The 23,627-nt window shown below is 48.6% G+C and overlaps 1 protein-coding gene across 1 annotated transcript in view; it reads right to left on the bottom strand.

Annotated features, from left to right (window-relative positions):
• Positions 1 to 756: 756 nt before the first annotated feature.
• The window catches only part of Ptprh (protein tyrosine phosphatase receptor type H), a 40,373-nt gene continuing 17,502 nt past the window's right edge, over positions 757 to 23,627 (bottom strand). Inside the window, exons 6-19 of the mRNA XM_059282110.1 lie at positions 20,776 to 21,045; positions 17,816 to 18,082; positions 16,504 to 16,788; positions 13,226 to 13,492; positions 10,112 to 10,193; positions 9,948 to 9,992; positions 7,340 to 7,430; positions 6,180 to 6,270; positions 5,074 to 5,150; positions 4,809 to 4,943; positions 2,981 to 3,103; positions 2,687 to 2,847; positions 1,273 to 1,408; positions 757 to 1,186 (exon numbers count right to left, since the gene is read on the bottom strand). Of these exons, the coding sequence (XP_059138093.1) occupies positions 1,022 to 1,186; positions 1,273 to 1,408; positions 2,687 to 2,847; positions 2,981 to 3,103; positions 4,809 to 4,943; positions 5,074 to 5,150; positions 6,180 to 6,270; positions 7,340 to 7,430; positions 9,948 to 9,992; positions 10,112 to 10,193; positions 13,226 to 13,492; positions 16,504 to 16,788; positions 17,816 to 18,082; positions 20,776 to 21,045 (2,195 nt within the window). The 3' untranslated portion in view covers positions 757 to 1,021. The remainder of the gene's footprint in view (positions 1,187 to 1,272; positions 1,409 to 2,686; positions 2,848 to 2,980; positions 3,104 to 4,808; positions 4,944 to 5,073; positions 5,151 to 6,179; positions 6,271 to 7,339; positions 7,431 to 9,947; positions 9,993 to 10,111; positions 10,194 to 13,225; positions 13,493 to 16,503; positions 16,789 to 17,815; positions 18,083 to 20,775; positions 21,046 to 23,627) is intronic.

Raw genomic sequence — 23,627 nt, 5'->3', positions numbered from 1 at the left:
GAGGCAAGGAAGAGGGAGGGAGCTCCAGCATTTCTGCTCTCAGCTATCACCTCAGCTTAACCAGTCCCCGGAGGCAAGCCCTTGATGCCTGGCTGCCGCCAGCACAGAGGTCTGCTACCTCAGCCCTCTTTGAGAGAGTCTCCCATCCGAACTTGTGTATGTGTGTTGTGTTTGCAGCACAGAGGCGAAGCCATGTGCCGTTCACGTGTGTGCGCATGTGTGTGAAGGTCGGAAGACAACTTTGCATGTTTTCCCTCTGGTGCCATCCACCTTCTAAAAACTTAAATTACATTTATTTATTTATGGGGGGGGGAGTGGGCATGCGGAAGTCAAAGGCCGGTTTGAAGACTTTGGCTCTCTCCCACTACCTTGTAGGTTCCTGGGGATTGAACTCAGGTCACCAGACTTTACAGGAAGGGTCTTTTCCAGCTGAACCACATCAGGATCCCTGTCCATCTTGTCTGGGGAGACTGTCTCACTGAACTCCCTTTTCTAGCCCAATATTATCTCCAGAGACAAAAACCCACCTTCGGGGAGAATAGTTTAATAAATTATATGGACGGAAAGAATGTGCAGGCGTGGGTTGCAGGGAGACCACAAGCACAGGGACTCCCTTCAGCCTCCGATTCAAGGAGGCTGATGTGGTTTCTGAAATCATGGGGGAGGGGGGGCAGGTACCTGCCTGCCCTTGTTCCTCAGGTAGCAGAATTCCAGACCCTGATCCCTTCTTCCGAATCCAGGTTCCAGCCTGTTTCTTTGAGACCCTGTATACCCAGGCCACAGCCACCTCCACTCAAAGAACAGGAAATCCCCCTTGTCTTCCCTGTCCTCGGGCTCCCGGCTCCCACAGGGCTCATAGTTGAAGTACATCAGTCCCATCCTGTCCTCCTTGGACAACTGGAGATGGCTTTCCAGTGGGCTGGGGAGGCTGAGACTCCGACCCTCAGTTCTGTCGGAGCTCCGGGTATCTGGGCTCCAGCAGGGGTCCATATCCAGCCTGAGTATTTCTGTGTGTGTAGGCTCAGCACCCAGTAGCCGAGGCCTCAGACTCATGGGCTCTGATGGCTGCTGCATTCTCGTAGATGACGCTGGCCACATTCTCATATGTTGCCTCCTTCAGGATAAGGGCCGGGGCTGACTTCTGGAGGTATCTCAAGATGCACTGGTGAAGAAATACATACTGGGCCTGGGGAAGATGCACAGAGATGAGGAATGCTTCCCAAAGGGTCCCTCATTCCCCCCCCATGCCCCCGGCCCCTCAGAGCCCCTCACCTCTGTCTGCACCATCAATGGCCGGCTCTCTCTCATCTTCTTCACGAAGCTGAAGGGACCCACCAGCCCCTCACACTCCAGCTGTCGGAGCAGGACGTCCAGTGCAATAAGAGTGCCTGTCCGGCCCACGCCAGCACTAGACAAGGGACAGGACAGGGGTTAGGCCTCCAGAGGGGAGGGAAGTCTGGAGTCCTGGCAGCTGAGACTGGATGGTTCAAATCTTAGATGGTCTTTGTTGTTGTTGTTGTTGTGTTTCTTTATTACGTATACAGTGTTTTGCCTGCATGTACACCTGCAGGCCAGAAGAGGGCGCCAGATCTCATTACAGATGGTTGTGAGCCACCACGTGGTTGCTGGGAATTGAACTCAGGACCTCTGGAAGAGCAGCCAGTGCTCTTAACCTCTGAGCCATCTCTCCAGCCCTTAGATGGTCTTTTAATAAAAACCCAGAGCCAGATATCAGGGTGAAAGCTGAAAGATTAGAGAAGCAGAGCAGCCAGCCACTAGTTCTCACCTCTATGAAATCCTCAGTCTAAAGAGAGTGAGTTCCTGTCTCCTCACGCCTTATATACCTTTCTCTGCCCTGCCATAGTACTTCCTGAGATTAAAGGCGTGTATGCTTCCCAAGCAAAGACAAGAGATCTCAAGTGCTGGGATTAAAGATGTGTGCCACCACTGCCTGGCTCTGTTTCTCTCCTATACTGGATCAATCTCATGTAGCCCAGTGTGGCCTTGAACTCGCAGAGATCCAGATGGATCTCTGCCTCTCGAGTGCTAGGATTAAAGGTGTGTGCCACCACTGCCTGATTTCTATGTCTAATCTCGTGCCTGGCTCTGTCCTCTGATCTTCAGGCAAGTTTACGCAATATATCCCCACAGGTTTTAGAGCACCCAGAAAGTGTGACATTCATCAAGTCACAGTTTAAGTGGGGACTGTGAGGCCATGAGGACAGTGACTGACATTTTCTCCATCCGTGTATATCATAGGGTGTATCAGCACACCCATTTTACAGGTGGTAACATGGAAGCTGAGGGAGGGGAAAGTCACGTGTCCCAGGCCGTACAGCTAATAACAGGTCTGGCACTGAAATTCATAGGAAGAACCCCTAAACTAATTGGCTTTGGGGTTTTGTTGTCATTGTTTGGTTGGTTTGGTTTTGATTTGGGTTTTTTAGAACAGAGCTTCTCTGTGTAGCCCTGGCTATCTCCTAGAGTTCACTCTGTAGACCAGGCTGGCCTAGAACTTAAGAGATCCACCTGCCTCTGCCTCCTGCGTGCTGGGATTACAGGTGTATTCCACCATGATGGCCCCTAATTGCTCTCTAAAGATTTTATTTTACTTTTAATTATGTGTACATGTGCATGTCTGTGATGGATTCTGAGTCCCTGGGGAGACTTGCAGGGTGTTGCTCACCTGCAATGCACAATGGGAGGTCCTCCGTCCATGGTCTGGTCCACCCACTGCCGAAGCACCTTTTGGAAAGCCAGCAAGGGCTCTGGGGAGTAAGGGACTCCATGATCTGGCCAGGCCAGGTAGTGGAATTGGCGTACAGAGAGCGTCTGCTTTTCTCCCACCTGAAAGGAGATGAAGGCTGAGGAGGGGGAGTGTAGAGACTTCAGAAGTTTCTATGCCTAATGGGGGATTCTCTGGGAGACACACTGCCGGGATCCTCCTTGAGGAGTTCTTGGTGGGGTTGGAGGGACTCACGTGGAAGAGCTGAAGATCCCTCACTGTCCAGTTCTCCTTCATGTCTTCATTAATCACTGTCACCTGCAACTGCCCGTGAGTGCAGGGCTGAGCATCCAGAGGCCAGTAATGCTCACACTTCACCTGTGCAGGGAGACCGGGACAGTGAGAAAACAGAGCAGGGTGTGTGTGTGTGTGTGTGTGTGTGTGTGTGTGTGTGTGTGTGTGTACACTGTGGGGAGTGAATATGCCTGCGTGTGCATGTGGATGTGGATGCCTGAGGCCATTGTCTCAAGTCTTCCTCAACCACTCTACATTGTACTCGCTGAGGCAGGGGCTCTCGCTGAACGCGGAGCTTGCCCACTATAACTAGTCTGGCCGGCCAGCTTGGTCCAGAGGCTCCCTTTCTCTGCCTTCCGAGGGCTAGAATTACAAGTGAGTCACCGTGCTCACCTGGCATGTATGTAGGTTCTGAGGATCCAAGCTCTGGCCCCTTGCTTATGTGTTAAATCCTTTATCCATTCAGCTATCTCCCCAAACCCTGAGCACAAGACACCTTTTGCATATTGCTTTTTTTCCCCCCCTGAGAGGACCATCTTGAGCTTGATTTGAAGTTAAAGATGACCTTGACTTCTGGTCCTCCTGCCTCCATCTTCCAGAATGCTAGGATTATAGGTTTGTGCCACCTCATGGGTTTATACAGTGCTGGGAATTGAACCTAGGGCCTCATGCATATTGAGCAAGTACCAGCCTCTTCATATGATTCTTCTAATCAAGGTGAAGATATGTTTGTTGCCCTGGTACCAGATCTAATAGATTCACACCAGCCAAGAGGACTCCTTAACCCCAAGGTCTGTGGAACCTTGATGTAGTTTGAATGTGCCTCCCCTAAAAACTTGAGAACTGATAGCCTCATTCCCAAATTCATAGGTGAACAGTACCTAGAGATGGGGTCTATGCGAAGACACTAGGATGAGATGAAGTCATCTAAGGGTAGGGCCCTCAAGATGATATTAACGGTTGTGTACGATGAGGAAGAGAACTGAGCTGCCACTCTGGCTGGCTGTGCCTCACCACATGGTACTCTCCAACTTGTCATGGTGCAGGAAGAAGACCCTCCCCAGATGCCAGCATCATGCTCTTGAACTTCCCACCCTCGAGAAGCATAAGACACATGAGCCTTTGTTCTCTATAAAATATCCAGTCTGGGGTAAGGTGACCTGCTGACGTCCCACGCAACCTAAGTCAGAAGCTCATTTATTAGTAAAAGGGGGACCTGTAGGGCCCTGGCCCCCGTTTGGGGTAACTGTTGCCTTGCTTGCTGACTTTGACCTTGAAATCCTCCCTATGCTAATTCCCTCCCGGGTTTCACCCTCCTGAATGCTTAAGAGAAGTTCCTTGTCTGTGTATCCTGTATAATGGGCGTTAACAGCTTAGATGCAAGATTGTAAAACCTCGGCAGTGAACTTCTGCCCTCCGGGGTTCTCCCATTGTGCTGTAAGCCTGTATTTAAGACCTCCTTCCTCCAATAAACGGCATTCGGCATTAAAAAAAAAAATCCAGTCTGTGGCATTCACCCACAGCAGCAGAACATGGACCAGTACACCACACACACACACACACACACACACACACACACACACACACACACGCACACACACATGTGCGCACACACGGATCTGTGAACATTATGAAGGTAGAGGGGATGGGTCCATGTTGAAGATGGCTGGAGTTATACTGGAGAAAGGCAGAGGTGTATAGAAGGGACTGCACCAAGCCAGTGTCCAGGTGGGGCAGGGGCAGGGGTTGGTGCTCAGGGGTTAGCACCGGGACAGAAATCTCTTCTCACCCGTCCAGACTCCATGCAGTTGGTCAGCATGACCAGGGTGTGGCTCTGCTGTTCCCACACCAGACGCCAGAAATCACCCACGGTGTGAGGCAGGGGACCCTGGGTTGCAATGAATTCCTTGGGGCTCCAGAGACCCTAGTTGAGGAGAGCGGGCATGTCACGGGGGGGGGGGGTCATCAGATGACCACCACCCCCTTTAGCTCTTTAGCTCTCCAGGGTCACGGAGTGCCCCCCCCCACTGCCACCGCCTTACCGGCCACCTTACCGGTATGAAGCTGGCGTTGATGTAGTCGGAGCCCGGTTCCTCATGGAGGGGCTTCAGGGGCACCCGAGACCAGTCATCTAGGAGAACACAGCAGTATCAGCAATGAGAAGGGGGCTGGGAGAGGGGCTGGGGAGGGCAGCTCAGCCGGTGAAGGGCTGGCTGCACGGGTGTGACCCCAGTTCCAGACCCAGCACCTATGTCAAAAAGCCAGGCGTGGGAGCGCGTGCTTGTAATCCAAGCACTGGGGAGGCCCAGACAGGAGGACACCTTAGGCTCGCTGTTTCCAAAAACAAGGTAGGCCTGGATATGTGGCTCAGCTGCTAGGCAGAGTGCTCGCTTGCCTCGCATGCAGGAAGCTCTGGGTTGGATCCCCAGTGCCGTATAAAACCAGATGCCTGTAAATCCAAGCACTTGGGAGGCAGAGGTGGGAGGTTCAAGATCATCTTTGGCTACATAGTGAGTCTGAGGTCAGCCTGAGCTACTGGGACCCTGTCTCAAAAAAAAAAAAAAAAAAAAAGCCCAGGAAGAAAGGCCAGCAGGTGAAAAGGCACTAGCCACCCAACCTGATGAACTGAGTTTGATCCCAGTACCCACATGGTGGAAGGAGAGAACCAACTCCTGCAGGCTGTTCTCTGACCTCCACAATGGGCGGCGGCATGCACGTTACACCTCCACCACCACAAACAAATAAAAATGTAAAAAACCAACCACACAAACAAATGGTGCTGGAGAGATGGTTCCATGGATAAAATAAGTGTGTTTTTTTGAGACAGGGTTTCTCTGTGTAGTTTTGGTGCCTGTCCTGGAACTCACTCTGTAGACCAGGCTGGCCTCGAACTCACAGAGATCCCCCTGGCTCTGCCTGCGGAGTGCTGGGATTAAAGGCGTGCGCCACCGCCGCCCAGCTAAAATTTTTTTAAATAAAAATTTAAAAGTGGCTACTGCCTGAAGAAGACTTCCGGCCTCTATGTAGAGATCCACGCAAACTGCATGCACACGCATGAACACACGCACACATACAAGAGAGAGGGGGGGGGGGGAACAGGAATGGGTTCTGGCAGACTCCATGGGGAGGCAGACAAGGGTACCGAACACCAGAGACTCACAGGGCAGCACATTCCTGTAGCGGTTCTTGGATGTGTTCTCTGGAGCGGACGCTGTCATCTGAGACTCGCCTTGGCCCTCCAGAGCCAATTGCTAGAGGCGGAGAGGACAGAAGAGGTTCAAGGTGTTGGATTTTCTTTGTCTTCCTCCAGCGGCCACACGACCCCACTTGCCCTCTTCAGTTTGTCCATTGAATCTTGGGACTCTGCGGCTCTCACAAACACTGGAGGTGTATGACCGTCCACCTTGGGGGTACTTGTGAGGAGTTAGAGGAAGCCGGGGCTTCCTCAGACAGAGGCCCTGGGTAATGCATCAGGGAGTCCTGTGCTTACCCAAGTATCCACCACTGTTTCAGGGTTTCAGAGAGTTGGAAGGAAACACGCTTGACTGTTTCTGTATGATTAAAAGAGGTAGGCTGGGGAAGTGGCTCGGTTGGTAGAGGGCTTGCCTAGCATGCACAAGGCCCTGGGTTCGATCCCCAGCACTGCATAAACCAGGTTCTCCAGGTTCTGCGGAGCACACCTGTGATTCCAGCACTTAAGAGGTCAGGGAGGAGGATCAAAAGTTCAAGGTCATCTCTGGCTCTCTATATAGCACACACACACACACACACACACACACACACACACACACACACCCCGTGGTTGGGGAGTAGAAAGGGAGGGACTTTGGAAAAGGAAAGATATCAACATGAGAGAGACAGGACAAGAGAGGAAGATACAGAGATGAATATAATCTAAATAGATTATATGGGCCAGCAAGATGACTCATTAGGTAAAGGTGCTTGCAATCAACCCTGACGACCAACTTTGATCCCTAAGAAAGTCCCAGATGGTATAAGAAGAAGAAAAAAGGAAACTGGAGAGATGGCTCACTGGTTAAGAGAACTGGCTGATCTTCCAAAGGACCCTGGTTCAATTCCCAGCACTCACAGTCACCTGTAACTTAGTTGCAGAGGCTCCAACGCCCTCTTCCGGCCTCTGTAGGCATTGCCTATACACGGTACCCATACATACATGTAGGCAAAACACGCATGCACATAACATAAAAACAAATACATCAAAAAAAGTTAAGGGCTGGAGAGATGGCTCAGTGTTTAAGCTCAACCCAGAAGGGCGTGGGGAGCCAGGGCACCAGCTCTAATGCCTCATCTCTCACCCACCTGATACTCCTTGGCAAATCCATAGTTGCTGTCCCTCTCGTTCTCCTTGACGTAGTCAGCGAAGTCTTTGGCTAGGATATCCCCGGGGAAACTGTGTTGGGAAGAAGGATAAAAAAATGAAGACTTCAAGCACCTTGAGGCTGGCAAGATGTCTCAGCAGGTAGAGGGTCCTAAGACAAAGCCGGGTTGCTTGAGTTCCATCCTTGGTAGCCACGTGTTGGAAAGAGAACTGATGCCCTTGGGTTGTCTTTTTACATCCATGCATGCATCACATATACTCCAGGGAATAAAGAAGTAAATGAAGCCTCGTGCATTTGGGAGACAGAGGCAGGCAGATCTCTGTGAGTTCGAGGCTAGCCTGGTCTACATAGTGAGTTACAATGATCTTGACCCAGCAATACCACTACTGAGTAAATCCACCAGAGAAAGGAGAATCCCAAAGGTCATTGGCTCACCACCCTTCACAGCAGTGTGGCTCACAGTGGTATAAAGGTGCAAGCAATATTAGCGTCCATCAGTGAGTTCACAGATAAACCATGTGGTCTATCCATACAGTGGAGTGTTATTCAGCCTTTAGAAGGGAGAAGAATGGGGCTGGCCAAATGGCTCAGTGGTTACAAGCACTGGCTGCTCTTTCGGAGGACCTGGAATCGATTCCCAGCACCCACATAATGACTCACAACCATCTGCGACTCCAGTTCTGGGGGATCCACTGCCCTCTTCTGTCCTCTGCAGGTAGTGCATACACATAGCGCACATATATACATGCAGGCAAAGCACTCTTACACATAAAAAAATTAAAATGAAATAAAATCTTAAAACAGAAAAACCCTCTCCAAACTCAAGGATGTACACTGACATGCTTGCTTTCTCCTGCAAGACTCCATCTGTCTGAGCCCCACCTGCCACCTCTCTGGCATTACTCCCTAACACCGTTCCCTGTGTTCACACCAGCCAATCTCAGAGATACAGTGTTCCCTAAGCACCCAAACACTACTACCTCAGCGTCCTTACACTTGCCTGTCCCTGTAGCAGGAGAGCCCTTGCCCCGTGTACAGACACTGGTCTCGGTCCTAGCCAGAGTAACTCCACCTTGCAGCCATTTATCTGTTCTTTATATGAGGCGTCCATAAAGCAAAATTATCCGTTCCGTAGTCTGACGGAGTTTTCTGAGCCTGCAGGAATCCCTCGCAGGAGCCTGGATGCACAGACTCTGCGGGTCTGCTTCTGTGGTACCTTTCTTTACAGCAGCCTGCAGTCGCTTCCGCTGTTCGTACACACGGTGGCGCTCGAGGCCTGGGTTTGCATCCTTCCCGCTTCTAGACCTGTAGGCGCTTGGCGTATGCGCAGGTGTGATGGTGACTCTGCGGGGATGCAGCCTTCTAAAAGCTTCCAATGCTCTGTAAGTAATCCCTGATAAACTCACTTACTCATCACGCGGCGCTTCTTGGAGTCCTTTGAGCTTTCAATGTTACGCCTGTTGGGAAGCAGGCCTTTTTTCCCCTCTTCCTGGTACGTCACAGGACACCCTAGAACTGTTCCAAATCCTTTCTGACTTCCTTCAGATCTTTGCTCTTCTTAATTGGCTTCACCTTTCCTTTAGTAGTTTTGTTTGTTTGTTTGGTTGGTTGGTTGGTTTTTCGAGACAGGGTTTCTCTGTATATCCCTGGCTGTCCTAGATCTTGCTCTGTAGACCAGGCTGACTTCGAATTCAGAGATCTGCCTGCCTCTGCCTCCAAAGTGCTAAGATTAAAGACGTGGGCCACCACACCCAGCCCCCTCCTCCAGTTTTAATGCCCTGTCTAGAGTGTTCCTTGACCTCCCTCACCTCTCTCTTCTTGCTTTATTTGTCTCCACACATAGAGCATGGTCTACATTATCTTGCTTTTCAGCCTTCCTAGTGCTAGAACACAAGTTGAGTTTGATCCCCGAGATCCACATGTTGAAAGAGAGAATCAACTCCCATAAGAGGTCCCCGACCTCCCTCCTCACATGCACTGTGTGGTATGTGGACACAAATAAATAAATGTAAAACAATTAGGATGGGGACTGGAGAGATGGCTCAGTGGTTAAGAGCACTGGCTGGTCTTCCAGAGGACCCGGGTTCAATCCCCAGCACCCCCCCATACACACACACACACACACACACACACACACACACACACACACACACACACGGCTGCTCACAGCCATCTGTAAGTCTAGTCCTAATGGGATCTGATGCCCTCTTCTGGCCTCCTCAGGTACCAAGACTGAGTGTAGTAAACAGACATACCTGCACGCAAAACACTCATACACATAAAATAAATAACATTTGACATTAAGCTGAATATGATCAAATCACATTGCATATATGAATGAAATTCTCAAAGAATAATAAATAAAAATTTTAAAGAAAACAAAAAAGAGAATTGACCCTAGGCTGTGTCTCTGTGAATGAGCTGGGCCCATTACAGGGGTCACAATCCCTTCTGAGGCTTGGTTCTGCCCTCTGACCTATCCAGTGAGCAGCAAACTCCCCTCCCCTTACCTGACAGTGATAGCCTCGGATGTCTCACACACACACACACACACACACACACACACACACACACACACCCCTGTTCACCTGAACACCAGATCCTTGGGCACGTCCTTCTGCTGGCTCTTCTTTCTCCTGGAAGAAAGACACCGGAATGTAAATCTCCAGCTTGAGCCCGAGACCAGGGATTCTCATCTTCCCTTCTGGGCTCCCACTAGCCAAATGCCCACCAGTCCTGTTCCGAGTCTCACCTCCTCCTCTTCAGGAAGAAAATCAGCAAGGCCACCAGGATGAAAAGTAGGAGGGTGCCCATGATGGCTCCCACAATGACCCCTGCAGTGAAAAGGGGAGGGAGAGAGGAGGAGGATGAGGATGATGATGATGGGGATGATGATGATGGGGATGATGATGAGGAGGAGGATGGAGATGATGATAGAGATGATGATGATGGTGACAATGACGACAGTGTGTGTGTGTGTGTGTGTGTGTGTGTGTGAGAGAGAGAGAGAGAGAGAGAGAGAGAGAGAGAGAGAGAGAGAGAGAGAGAGTGAGTGAGTGTACAGGTACTTTAGAGGCCAGAAGAGGACATCAGATACCCTCGAGGTGGAGTTCCGTGGAGAAATGAGCACCGAACTCAGTTTCTCTACAAAAGCAGTATGTACTCTCAGCTGGGCATGGTGACTCATGTCTTTAATCCCAGCACTCGAGAGGCAGAGGCAGGCAATTCTAAGCGTTCAAGAGTTCAAGACCAGCCTGGTCTACAGAGAGAGTTCCAGGACAGCCAGGGCTACACAGAGAAACACTGTCTGGAACAACAACAGCAAAAAGCAACTTGTAGCTCGAATCTTAAATAGATCTTTTAATAAAAGAAAAAACAGAACCAGATATTGGGGTAAATGATGAAAGACCAGAGAGACAGAGGAACAAGCCACTGCCACGTCTTACCTCTAGGACTCCTCAGCCTGAAAAGCCTTCAGTTCCTGTCTCCTCATGCCTTATATACTTTTCTCTGCCTAGCTATCACTTCCTTCCTTCCTTCCTTCCATGCTGGGATTACAGGTTTGTGTGCTTCCCAAGCAAAGACAAGAGATCTCAAGTACTGGGTTAAAGGTGTGTGCCACCACTGCCTGGCTCTGTTTCTCTCCTAGGCTGAATCAATCTCATGTAGTCCAGGGTGGCTTTGCACTCACAGAGATCCAACTCACAGAGATCCAGATGGATCTCTGCCTATCCAGATGGGTCTCTGCCTCCTGAGTGCTAGGATTAAAGGTGTGTGCCACCACTGCCTGGTCTCTATGTTGAATCAAGTGGCTGGCTCTGTCCTCTGATCCTCAGGCAAGCTTTATTTGATACACAATATATCACCACACAATTGGTTTACAATGCATCCCTGTGGGGAAGTCTAGGAGGCATGACCTTGAAGTAGCTAGTCATATCATATCCACAGTCCAGAATGGAGAACATTGAATCAACTCATGCCAATGCTCAGCTTATTATTTCCATTCCTATGCAATCCAGGATTCCCTACTCAGGGATTGGTGCCACTCACAGTGGGCAGGACTTCCTGGTAATCAAGACAACCCCGCCCCCCAAAGCCGTGCCCATGGACTAGCCTTCCCAGGTGATTCTACAGTTAAAGTCAATCATTACACATTCCCTCATCTTCATGGCATCAGTTCTCCCTAGGATAGGGACTTGGTTTTCTCAGAGATTTGCTTGCCAGGGTGCTTAGCAACGGAGCTCTGATGGCATTGGGTAGTACTCAAGACCTTGCTTGTTCCCAAGCTCTGATGAGCCCAGCTCTCCTAGGATCTGTCCTTAGATCCCTCGGGGAGAATCATCTCCATCAGCTTTGGAAGTGGAGGCTGCAGCTGCCCAGCAGTCCTGGCTGTATAGAGCTGACGGTCAACAGACTCCAGGAGGAACATACATCCTTTATGAGGAATTGTGTACCTCACCAACTTGGTCCTTCAGATATGACCAGACCTTGTCCTCTCCAGGATGCTGGTTTGCTAAAAGAGATACACCCCCTAAGCAACAGAACCGGGCAAAGCAAGGTCAAGAAGCATACATCTAACACTGCATCCACTTTCACTGTCTCTCTGGGATGGTTACCTAGTATTACTAGAGGCCTAATTCCTAGAGTGAAACGTATATCCAATAAGATCATGGTAGGGCCAGCAAGATGGCTCAGGAGGTAAAGGTGCTTGCTGCCAAGTCTGGAGACAGGACCCTTATGGTTGAGGGAAACATCTGCCTCTAGCGAGTTGTCCTTGACTTCCGTACATGCATAGTGGCCTGTGTGTGCCCCACCCCCCACAGACAAATAAATAAATGTAATAAAACTTTTAAAAGAAAGATTATAGATAAAAATCTACTGAAATAAAAATTATACAATGCAGCTGGAGAGAGGTGGGTCCGGGTTAAAAGCATTGGCTGCTCTTCTAGAGGATCTGGGTTCAATTCCCAGCACCCCACGGCAGCTCACAACCGTTTGTAACACCAGCTCCAGGGAATCTGATGCCCTCTTCTGGCCTCTCACAGTACTGCATGCAAGTGGTACATTTGGTGACTTTGGTGAAAGGAAAGCATCCATATTGATAAAAATAAGGTTTTTCTCCTTAAAAAAAATAAATAAATAGTAGTTAAAGATGCAATGGAAATACACCGACTAGCATCAAATTGTTTGATGACTTCAAGTGAGTGAATTGGATGGCCAATGGATTTTATCCCAAGAATGCTGTTTTAAGAAAATCAGGAGGGCTAGGGAGTCATTTCAGTCAGTAGAGTGCTTGCATTACAAGCATGAGCACTGAATCAGATCTCAGAACAAATATGGCGTGCTGGCACATGTCTACGGGGCGGCAGAGACATGCAGATCCCTGGGGCTTGCTGCCCAACCAGCACAGCTCTGCTTGGTCAGTTTCAAGTCAATGAAAGACCAAAAGAAAAAAAAATGTGGAGCTGATAGATCAGGGGGGGAAGGCACTTGCCACCGGGTCTAAGGAACTGAGTTAGGTCCCCGTGACCCACATGGTAGGAGGAAATAATTGACTCTTGCAATCTGTTTTCTGACCTACACACACACAAAGAAAAATAAATAAGTAAATGTTATAAAAAAAATTTAATGTAGATATACATGAACAACACCCAAGATTGTCCTCTGGCCACATGCACACATACATGTGCACATGAACCTAGACACAGGTACACACTCAGAGAGAAAGAGAGAGAGACAGAGAAAGAGCAGAAAACAAAAGGCAGACAGACCAAAACAAAACAAAACAAAAATAACAACAAAAACAAAAGCCCACGGCTTCCCTTCATGGCAAGATCTGGAGGTTTGTCCCTGGGCCCCTGCTTACCTGTGCTCTCTGTGTAACAGGTCACAGAGATGGACGGGACCCTCAGTCCATTCGAGACAGTCGTGATGGTGGCCGTGTAGGACTGAGCTGGCCCAAGGTCTGACACAGACACGCCCTTCCCGCAGAAAGATCCATTCCGGGAGATCCGTTGCCTGCCCACCTCCACCTCAAAGGTCTCATAACCCCCAGATGGGCAGGACCAGGTCAGGACGACCCCGTAGCCCCCAGAGGTGCTGACACAGGAGATGCTGTTGACAGGATCTGGGGCTGAGTAAAGAAAACAAGAGGAATCGGGATGAGCCACCCACCAAACGTGACTGGTTTTGCACACCCAACTCTCTGAGAGCTAGCCCATCTCATCCTCTCCAAACTCAAACACCTCATCTTCTCTGATCCTCAAAAGACTGAAGTCCTCCCAGACAACAACTCCCACAATGCCTTGTACTCTGTATCACTGACTGTATAGTCTCAACCTCATGGCATGGAATTTGTAGTCCACTCACATTTTCTTCCCTTTAGAAATATTTTCGTTACGGGTATGTGTCACAGTCTGTGTAGGGGTATATATATATATATATATATATATATATATATATATATATATATATATATATATATATATATATGTAGAGGTGCCCACTGAGGCCAGAAAAGGGCATTGGGGTCTCCTCCACTTAAGTTAAAGGTGTTTGTGAACCACTGAACGTAAGTGCTGGGTATTGAACTCTATAAGGGCAGCAAGTGCTCTTAACCATTGAGCCATCTCACCAACATTTCTGTCCCCTTCTTGCCCATGAAGTCAACCTAAGTCCTATCAACCAGGTACAAAGAAAGTGGTGCATCTCACCTGTGGGCGCCTGGAGGTGCTGTATGGAGCTGGACACATGGCTCCTCTCCGCCCACACGCTGAAGTCGTACAAAGTGCCAGGCCTGAGACCCTTGACCTCATAATGAGACTCATTGGTACTGTCCTTGAAATTGGCTCCATATCCTGAGGTATCTTTCTTTCCCTGGGGCTCTTCTTCTTCACTGGCCCACTGAACCCAGTAGGTGTAGCTGTGAGAATAGGGGTCCTCGGGAGCACTCCATATCAAGGTCACTGAGCTGTTGGTGTGGCTTTTATTCCATAGATCTGTCACCTCATTGGGAGCTGAAAGTGAGCAGAGCCCTAAGGGTTGTGGACCCAGAGATCCCCCTTCCCAGCCAATCATGTTGGTTAACACCTGTAATCCTAGTATTTGGGAGGCTCAAGTAGGAGATTGCCATGAGTTCAAGGCTAACCTGAGCCACATAGGGAGTTTGTGGTCATCAGAGATTCCAGTGAGAAAAGATGGAGCCAAAAGAAAGAACCTAGAAACACGGTGGGGACCAGGATCATCTGAGTTCTCTCTGTCCATATGCATAGCTCTGGGTCTCCTTCATCACTTAAGTCACCTCAAACTACAATTCCCTTGAGGCCTTGGAATCTCCGTATCTCAATATAGGAAGTCCTGGCCCCATGGCGTGATGGGACTTGTGGTGCAGTTACCTCTCTGGCCCATGAAGTCTGACCTTTTCTAATTGCCTGTCCCACATCCACCCGAGGACAGGATCCTTTCTTACTCTTAAACACACCAAGTGGTTAGAGGGAGCTACTAATTTTAGTATTCTCAGCCCCGGAGACTAAGGATTAAAGCATTCATCCATCTGCAGTGAACGGAGTCTCTGGAATGATTTGGGCTCTCCTCATGAGTGGTACCCGCCATGTGTAGGCTGCGACAAGACATCCTTCACACGTCTATTTCAATAGAAGCAGCTGCTGGTGGTGATGGTGGTTTCTGAGGAGTGGAACTGAGCCTTCCTGACTCCAAGAGCCTACCCACCCCAAAAAACCCAGAACCCGTACTTTTGAAATTCCTGCTGGTTGAGGAATGACAATCCCTAGGAATAGGACGTATACATTCAAACTATGGTAACATCAGTGTAGCGCTTTGAATGAAAATGGCCCCCATAGGTTCAGATATTTGAATGCTTAGGCATCAGTTCGTAGACTCCTGCAGGCTGTCCTCTGACTTCTGCACACCCAACCTACCCACAGCCACACACAACTAAATAAAGAGTGGGGTCCCAGACTCAAAGGAGGGACCCTCTTTCCCAGCTCTCAGTCTCTCACCTGTGGAGTTGGACAGGGTCTCTGGAAAACTTGAGATTCCATTCCTTTGGGCCCACACAGAGAAGTTGTACAAGGTCCCAGCCTCAAGTTCGTCAAATGTAATGCTGGTGTTTGTAATGCTTCGGGTCTCGTTCTTGTCTCGCTCTCCAGTACACTGCACCCTGTAGGTGTAACCCTGAAGGTCTGGGTCCTGGGGGGCCTCCCAGCTCCACATGATGGAATTATTACTCTGACTCACGCAAAACAGGTTTATTACTGGGTTAGGAGCTGAAAGACAATTAAGAATAATCCAAGTTGAGCAGGGATCCCAAACAAAGAGAGGCAGTCAGCGGGCATTTCAGGCCCTCAGATTCCCAGCTCTCCTTCAGTCCCTTGTTCAACCAGGTTAAGGTGTCTTAATCTAGCCCAGCACTTCTCAGATTTCTCTTCTTATTTCTTGGGGTTTTTTGTTTGTTTGATTGATTTGTTTTGTATTTCAAGTTCTGGAAAGCCCAGGCTGGCCTTTCAACTGGATGAAGATTGCTCCAAGACAGACCCTGTCTTCTCCTGTGAATGTCGCAAAGGGACTGTATGCTGGATGGTTGGCCATGTTCTCCTAGCAATGCTCAGGCAACACCACCAACTGTCCTTAGGAAAAAAAATGCTTGCGAGTGGCCATAATCCAGCCATTTGGAGATTAAGGCCAATTTGGGCTACATAGTAAGTTGGTAGCATTCTTGCCTTGAAAACATGAGGCCTTGGGTTCAATCTCCAGTATTACTCCCCAGATATTATCTATCTATCTATCTATCTATCTATCTATCTATCTATCTATCTATCTATCTATCTATCTATCAATCAATGTATCTATCTATCTATCTATCGATCAATGTATCTATCTATCTATCTATCTATCGATCAATGTATCGATCTATCTACCTACCTATATATCTAACTACCTGTCATCTATCATAGTCTATCTAATATCTACACATACATCATCTATCATCTATGTGCATATGTCTATCTATCCATCGGAATGGGTAATTTGCATTAGTTCTATTGAATCATAGACACTGCCCCATTCTCCTGTCACCTTTCACCACTTGCCACTAAGGAGAAAGAAGACAAGAGTGTCCGCTCTCACCTGTGGAGTGACTGAGAGTCTCCCAGGCGCTGCTGACTCCATCTCTTTCCACCCACACAGAACAGTTATATGAAGAGCCAGGATCCAGTCCATCCACAGTGACTCGGGTGTCTGCTGTGTTCCGGGTCTCATTCTGGCCACCATCTTCAGCGCACTGGGCCCAGTAGGTGAGGTCCTGGGAGGAAGAGGCGCCCTCAGGGATGTCCCAAGTCAGGCTGATGGAGCTGGTGTTCTGAGCCTCCACCCTCAGGTTCCTCACTGGGTTTGGAGCTGAAATAGGGACAGAAAGGGAAATCAGGTGTTGTTCCTGGTCCTCAACGTCTTGTCCCTTCAGAACCCAGTGACAGAGGTGGGTTGACTCAGACCTAGAAAGTCCAATATGGCAGCACAGTTTCCATTTGCCTTTTGAGCTCTTAGAACGTAGCTGGTTGCCACTAGGAGGCCGGCGAGAGTTAGTGCACAGAGTTGGGGAAATTTTATCACTGGATTAATAAGGTCAGACCTAGCAAGGTATAGTGGCTCATGTCTGTAAATCCAGTACTCGGGGAAGCTGAGGCAGGAGGATTGCTACATATGTGAGGCCAGCATGGTCTACACAGTAAGATCCTGCCAAAGAAAGAAGGAAACATGGAGAAAGGAATGAAAATGTCCCCCCCAAGCCCAGCCTCATTGCTTTTTTAAATATGGGCTGCACGTAGAAATGGGATGTTCTTGATGTTTCAAAAGTCTCTCGTGAAAATCCATGGCATCTTCCTTCTTTCTTCTCCTCTGTTTTAAAGTGGAAGACGGAAGACGGAAATTTAAGTATGTGGCTTCTTTCTATTTCTACCACCTTCTCCTCTTGGCTCCCAACCACCCTCTAACCACATATCATGACCACAAAGGGATCAGAGCCCAGATGTGAGGTGAGAGAGAGGGATCAGTAGTTAAGAGCATTTCCTGCTCTTGCAGAAGACCCAGGGTTCAGTTCCCAGCATCCTAGTGCAGCTCACAACTGTGTGTTAACTTCCAATGGACACTACACCCTCTTCTGGCCCCTAGGAGGATGCATGCACCTGGTACACTTGCACACGGGCAGGCAAAGCACACAAGACAAAATACAAATAGAAGAAATCTTTTTAAACCGTCAAGCCAGGTGTGATGGTGCACACCTCCAATGCAGAGATCTAGGAAGTACTGGCAGAGGGTTGTAAGGTCTAGGCCAGCGTGAGCTACATGTTCAGAACCTACTAAGAGAGAGAAAGAAGGGGGAGGAGGGGGAGAGAAAGAGGAGGTGTGGGGAGTGAAACGAAATAGTGTCTGCTCTCACCTGTGGAGTGACTGAGAGTCTCCCAGGCGCTGCTGACTCCATCTCTTTCCACCCACACAGAACAGTTATATGAAGAGCCAGGATCCAGTCCATCCACGGTGACTCGGGTGTCTGCTGTGTTCCGGGTCTCATTCTGGCCACCATCTTCAGCGCACTGGGCCCAGTAGGTGAGGTCCTGGGAGGAGGAGGCACCCTCAGGGACGTCCCAAGTCAGGCTGATGGAGCTGGTGTTCTGAGCCTCCACCCTCAGGTTCCTCACTGGGTTTGGAGCTGAGAGATTAACAAAAAAAGACACAGGTCAGCATCAGGGCAGAGGAAAGGAGGGCAGCCAGTGGGCATTCTGTTTTCCACGTTTTCTAGCTGCTCTCGGTGTTTTGTTGGGTAGATGAACTAGGTCTGGTCCTCAGACAGGGTTTCTGTCTCTGCTGGGGTTTCTACTTTTGTGGTAAAGCACCATGACTCAGAGCAACTAGGAGTGGAAAGGTTTAGTTCAGCTTGCAGGGTACAGTCTGTCATAAAGGGAAGTCAGGGCAGGACCCAAGGCAGGGACCTGGAGGCAGGAACTGAAGCAGAGGCCATGGAGAAATGCTGCTGACTAGCTTGGTCCCCATAAATGCTCAGTTTGCTTTCATATACACCCCAAGACCACCTGCCTAGGGAATGGTACCACCCACTGTGGGCAGAAACCTCCCACATCAAGAAAAAGCCTCACAGGGCAATCTAATGAAGGCATTTTCTCAATTAAACTTCCCTCTTCCCAGATGACACTCTCTTAAGTCAAGTTGATAAAACTAGCCAGTACAGTCTCACATGGTCCCAGTTGCCTTCATACTCTCTACGTAGCCAAGGATAACCTTCACCTTCAGATCCTCCTATCTATCTCTATCTCCTAAGTGCTAGCATCACACCTGGGTATCACTGCGCTGGCCTAGAGCAGTAGTTCTTGAAGTTTGCGTATATGTAACCAGAACTGCTTGTATGGTGATATTTTATTTGTATTAAGATGTTATTTGGGGCTGGAGAGATGGCTCAGAGGTTAAGAGCACTGACTGCTCTTCCAGAGGTCCTGAGTTCAATTCCCAGCAACCACATGGTGGCTCACAACCATCTGTAATGAGATCTGGCACCCTCTTCTGTATACATAATAAATAAATAAATCTTTAAAAAAAAAGATGTTATTTGTATGTTAATAAATAAAGTTGCCCGGGGTCAGAGCTATTAGCAAGTCATAGGAAAGCAGGGCAGTGGTGGCATACACTTGTAATCCCAGCACTTGGTAGGCAGAGCTGGGTAAGTCTCTGTGTGTTCAGGGATACAGCCATTATTGGATACACATGCCTTTAATCTCAATACCAATCATGGAAAACATGGAGGTCTATACAGACAGGCCATGACGAGGCGGTCATGTGGTTGGGTTTACAACCAATGAGAAGGCAGTACAGAAATTCTATATAAGGACTTTAACACAGAAAGTAGCTCTGGTTCAGAGAGGTAGGACCACCGCAGGAGGAAGGGTAAGGTTTTAGCTCTTAGCTCTGACCTCTTGGCTTTCTTTTTTCCATTGGTTCTGTGTTTCTTATTTAATAAGAAGGTTGGTTACATCTACATGCTTGAGCACACAGATTCTCTTTCCGTAGGTGAGAAATAAAGCATCCCCAATCAGCTGTAGGGAAATGCTGGTGCTACCCACATGTCAATCATACTGAATATCAAAGATCTAGACCAGCACTTTTTACCTGCTGTCTGTGATGAGGGCCATGCCTTCTCAATCTCCTATGTGACAAGCACCATCAAATTCAAACCAGTCTAGACAACATATTGAGTTCCAAGCCAGTCTTGAAAACATAGGGACATGCTATCTTAAAAGTGAACAAGGAGCCAGGCGGTGGTGGCGCACGCCTTTAATCCCAGCACTCGGGAGGCAGAGCCAGGCGGATCTCTGTGAGTTCGAGGCCAGCCTGGGCTACCAAGTGAGTTCCAGGAAAAGGCGCAAAGCTATACAGAGAAACCCTGTCTCGAAAAAAAAAAAATGAACAAGGGACTGGGGAAGTAGCTCATCTGATAAAGTATTTGCCATACAATCATGAGGACCTGAGTTCAATGCCCAGAACCCACATAAAAAGCAGGACAGGATGGTTCACACCTGTCATCCCAACACTGTGGAAGCCAATTTGGGAAGAGAGGATCTGGTCTAAGTGGTGAGTCCATGTCTGAGTAAGTGACTCTATCTCAAAAACAAGGTCCGTGAATCCTGAGGAATCATTCTAAGGTGGATTCCTGGCTTCTGAACAAATAGTCACACACAGGCGAGTGCACACACACAATCCACTGTTATACATGCATGTAATAACCCTACACACACACACACACACACACACACACACACACACACACACACACACTAAAATAGAACTGAATAAAGAGCCAGGCATACAAGCAGAGGCATTTAAATCAAATCAAATGTTAAATAAATAAAATGGGCCGGGAATGGTGGCATCTTCTGTTAATCTCAGCACTCAGGAGGCAGAGTAAGGTTGATCTCTGTGAATTCAAGGCCAGCATGGTCTATAATAGCGAATTCTAGGACAGCCATGGTTCTATCATGAGTCCCTGTCTCAGAGAAAAGAAGAGTCTAGACAAGAAGTCTGTCCAGGTTAGAATGAGTGGAGCTGATGAGTTGATGGTCCTTGACCACAACCATGAACCTTCACATACACCCACCCACACGTGTACCCACATGTGGGCAAAGCACACCCATACACATGCAAGACACACACACACACACACACACACACACACACACACACACACACACACACAGAGGAAAATAGAAAAAGGCAGAAAAAGGAGACTATTTAGGTCCTGTTGGACAACTTCAAACATCCCCTGAAGACCCATTTGACCCATGTCTTGCTCATTTCTGATGTGGCTGATAAAAAGGGAATCGGAGTGTCCGCTCTCACCTGTGGAGTGACTGAGAGTCTCCCAGGCGCTGCTGACTCCATCTCTTTCCACCCACACAGAACAGTTATATGAAGAGCCAGGATCCAGTCCATCCACGGTGACTCGGGTGTCTGCTGTGTTCCGGGTCTCATTCTGGCCACCATCTTCAGCGCACTGCGCCCAGTAGGTGAGGTCCTGGGAAGAGGAGGCGCCCTCAGGGACATCCCAAGTCAGGCTGATAGAGCTGGTGTTCTGAGCCTCCACCCTCAGGTTCCTCACTGGGTTTGGAGCTGAGAGATTAACAAAAAAGATACAGGTCAGCATCAGGACAGAGGAAAGGAGGGCAGCCAGTGGGCATTCTGCTTTCCACGTTTTCTAGCTGCTCTCAGTGTTTCGTTGGGTAGATGAACTAGGTCTGGTCGTCAGACAGGGTTTCTGTCTCTGCTGGGGTTTCTACTTTTGTGGTAAAGCACCATGACTCGGAGCAACTAGGAGTGGAAAGGTTTAGTTCAGCTTGCAGGGTACAGTTCTTCATGAAGGGAAGTCAGGGCAGGACTCAAGGCAGGAACCTGGAGGCAGGAACTGAAGCAGAGGCCATGGAGAAATGCTGCTGACTAGCTTGGTCCCCATAAATGCTCAGTTTGCTTTCATATACACCCCAAGACCACCTGCCTAGGGAATGGTACCACCCACTGTAGGCAGAAACCTCCCACATCAAGAAAAAGCCTCACAGGGCAATCTAATGAAGGCATTTTCTCAATTAAACTTCCCTCTTCCCAGACGACACTCTCTTAAGTCAAGTTGATAAAACTAGCCAGTACAGTCTCACATGGTCCCAGTTGCCTTCACACTCTCTACGTAGCCAAGGATAACCTTCACCTTCAGATCCTCCTATCTATCTCTATCTCCTAAGTGCTAGCATCACACCTGGGTATCACTGTGCTGGGCTACACCAGCAGTTCTTGAAGTTTACGTATGTGCAACCAGAACTGCTTGAGCACACAGATTCTCTTTCCGTAGGTGAGAAATAAAGCATCCCCAATCAGCTGTAGGGAAATGCTGGTGCTACCCACATGTCAATCATACTGAATATCAAAGATCTAGACCAGCACTTTCTACCTGCTGTCTGTGATGAGGGCCATGCCTTCTCGATCTCCTATGTGAAAAACACCATCAAATTCAAACCAGTCTGGACAGCATATTGAGTTCCAAGCCAGTCTTGGAAACATAGGGACATGCTATGTCAAAAATGAACAAGGGCCTGGGGAAGTAGCTCATCTGATAAAGTATTTGTGGTATAATCATGAGGAGCTGAGTTCAATCCCCAGAATCCACGTGAAAACATGACAGGATGGCTCACATTTGTCATCCCTGTGGAAGCCAATATGGGAAGAGAGGATCTGGTCTAAGTGCTGAGTCCATGTCTGAGTAAGAGACTCTGTCTCCAAAACAAGGTCGGTGACTCTGAGGAGCCACATCTAAGTTTGATTTCTGGCTTCTGATCATGTGTGTGTACACACACATGATCCACTGTTACACATGAATGTAATAACCCTACACACACACACATACACACACACACATACACACACACACGCGCACACACACGCACACGTGCACACACGCGCGCACACACGCACACACACACACGTGCACACACACACACACACACACACACACACACACACATTAATAAAGAGCCAGGCATACAAGCAGAGGCATTTAACCCCAGCATTTGGGAGGCAGAAGCAGGTGGACCTCTGTGACTTCAAGAACAACCTGGTCTACATACAGAGTTCCAGGACAGCCAGAGGGACAAAATAGAGAGACTCTCTCTTTCAAAAGAAGGAGGAGGAGGAGGAGGAAGAAGAAGAAAAGTGAGGAAGAAGAAGAATTAGAACAGCAACAACAGCAGCTGCACCAACAATATAAAACACCCACATTAGTACAAAATTCTAGCATATCAACACTATGTTGAGGGCTGGTGAGTTGGCTTTGCTAGTTAAGCGGCTTGCTGCCAAATAAAACAACTGAGTTCTATCCTACAACCCACATGGTGGAAGACAAGAAGTGACTTCCAGGGGTTGTCTGTGACCTCCACATGCATAGTGTCTTGTATACCCCCAAACACACACACACACACACACACACACACACACACACACACACCAATAAATAAATAAAGGTACAAAAAATACCCTCCAAGGCTCAGGGACCATGACAGAGGAGAAGGGCAGGAAGGTGATGAGAGGCAGAGGTGCCTTCTGGACAGGACAGGACTGTGGCACACTCATGAACACACAGCGGCGGCGGATATTGCTTGCACGTATCCTGAACAAGAGCAAGACAGCCAACATTCCAGCATAGCTGTGGAAGGAATACTGACGTTCCACCCACTAGCTGAAGAGCTATTCATAGGCAGTTTGCCACTAGAGGAAGGAGAGTCAGTTTTCCTCAGGGTTGTGGACCTGGTAGGTTGGTCAAGCCTCAGTAGTTGGCCCCAAACCCATGAGGACATGAGCAGCATAAGCTATACCCTGTGGAGTATTGTCTTAGTTAGGGTTTCTTTAATTTTTATTATTATTAATTGTTTAGGGTCCTCTGTGTAGCCCAGGCTGTCCTAGAATTGGCTCTGTAGACCAGGCTGGCCTAGAACTCAGAGATCCAACAGTTTCTGCCTCTTGAGTACTGGGATTCAAGGCGTGTGCCATCACCATCCAACTCTAGATAGAGTTTATATTGCTGTGATAAAACAGTATGACCAAAAGCAATTTGGGGATCAAAGGGTTTAGTTCCACTCATCCTTCACAGCCCATCACTGAGCAATGCCAAGGCAAGAACCCAGAAGCAGGAACTGAGGCAGAAACCATGG

This window comes from Peromyscus eremicus, chromosome 1 (assembly GCF_949786415.1).
Source record: "Peromyscus eremicus chromosome 1, PerEre_H2_v1, whole genome shotgun sequence".
Classification (NCBI taxonomy): domain Eukaryota; kingdom Metazoa; phylum Chordata; class Mammalia; order Rodentia; family Cricetidae; genus Peromyscus; species Peromyscus eremicus.
The sequence above is the reverse complement of the archived record's forward strand: the minus strand, read 5'-3'. Positions and strand labels throughout refer to the sequence as shown.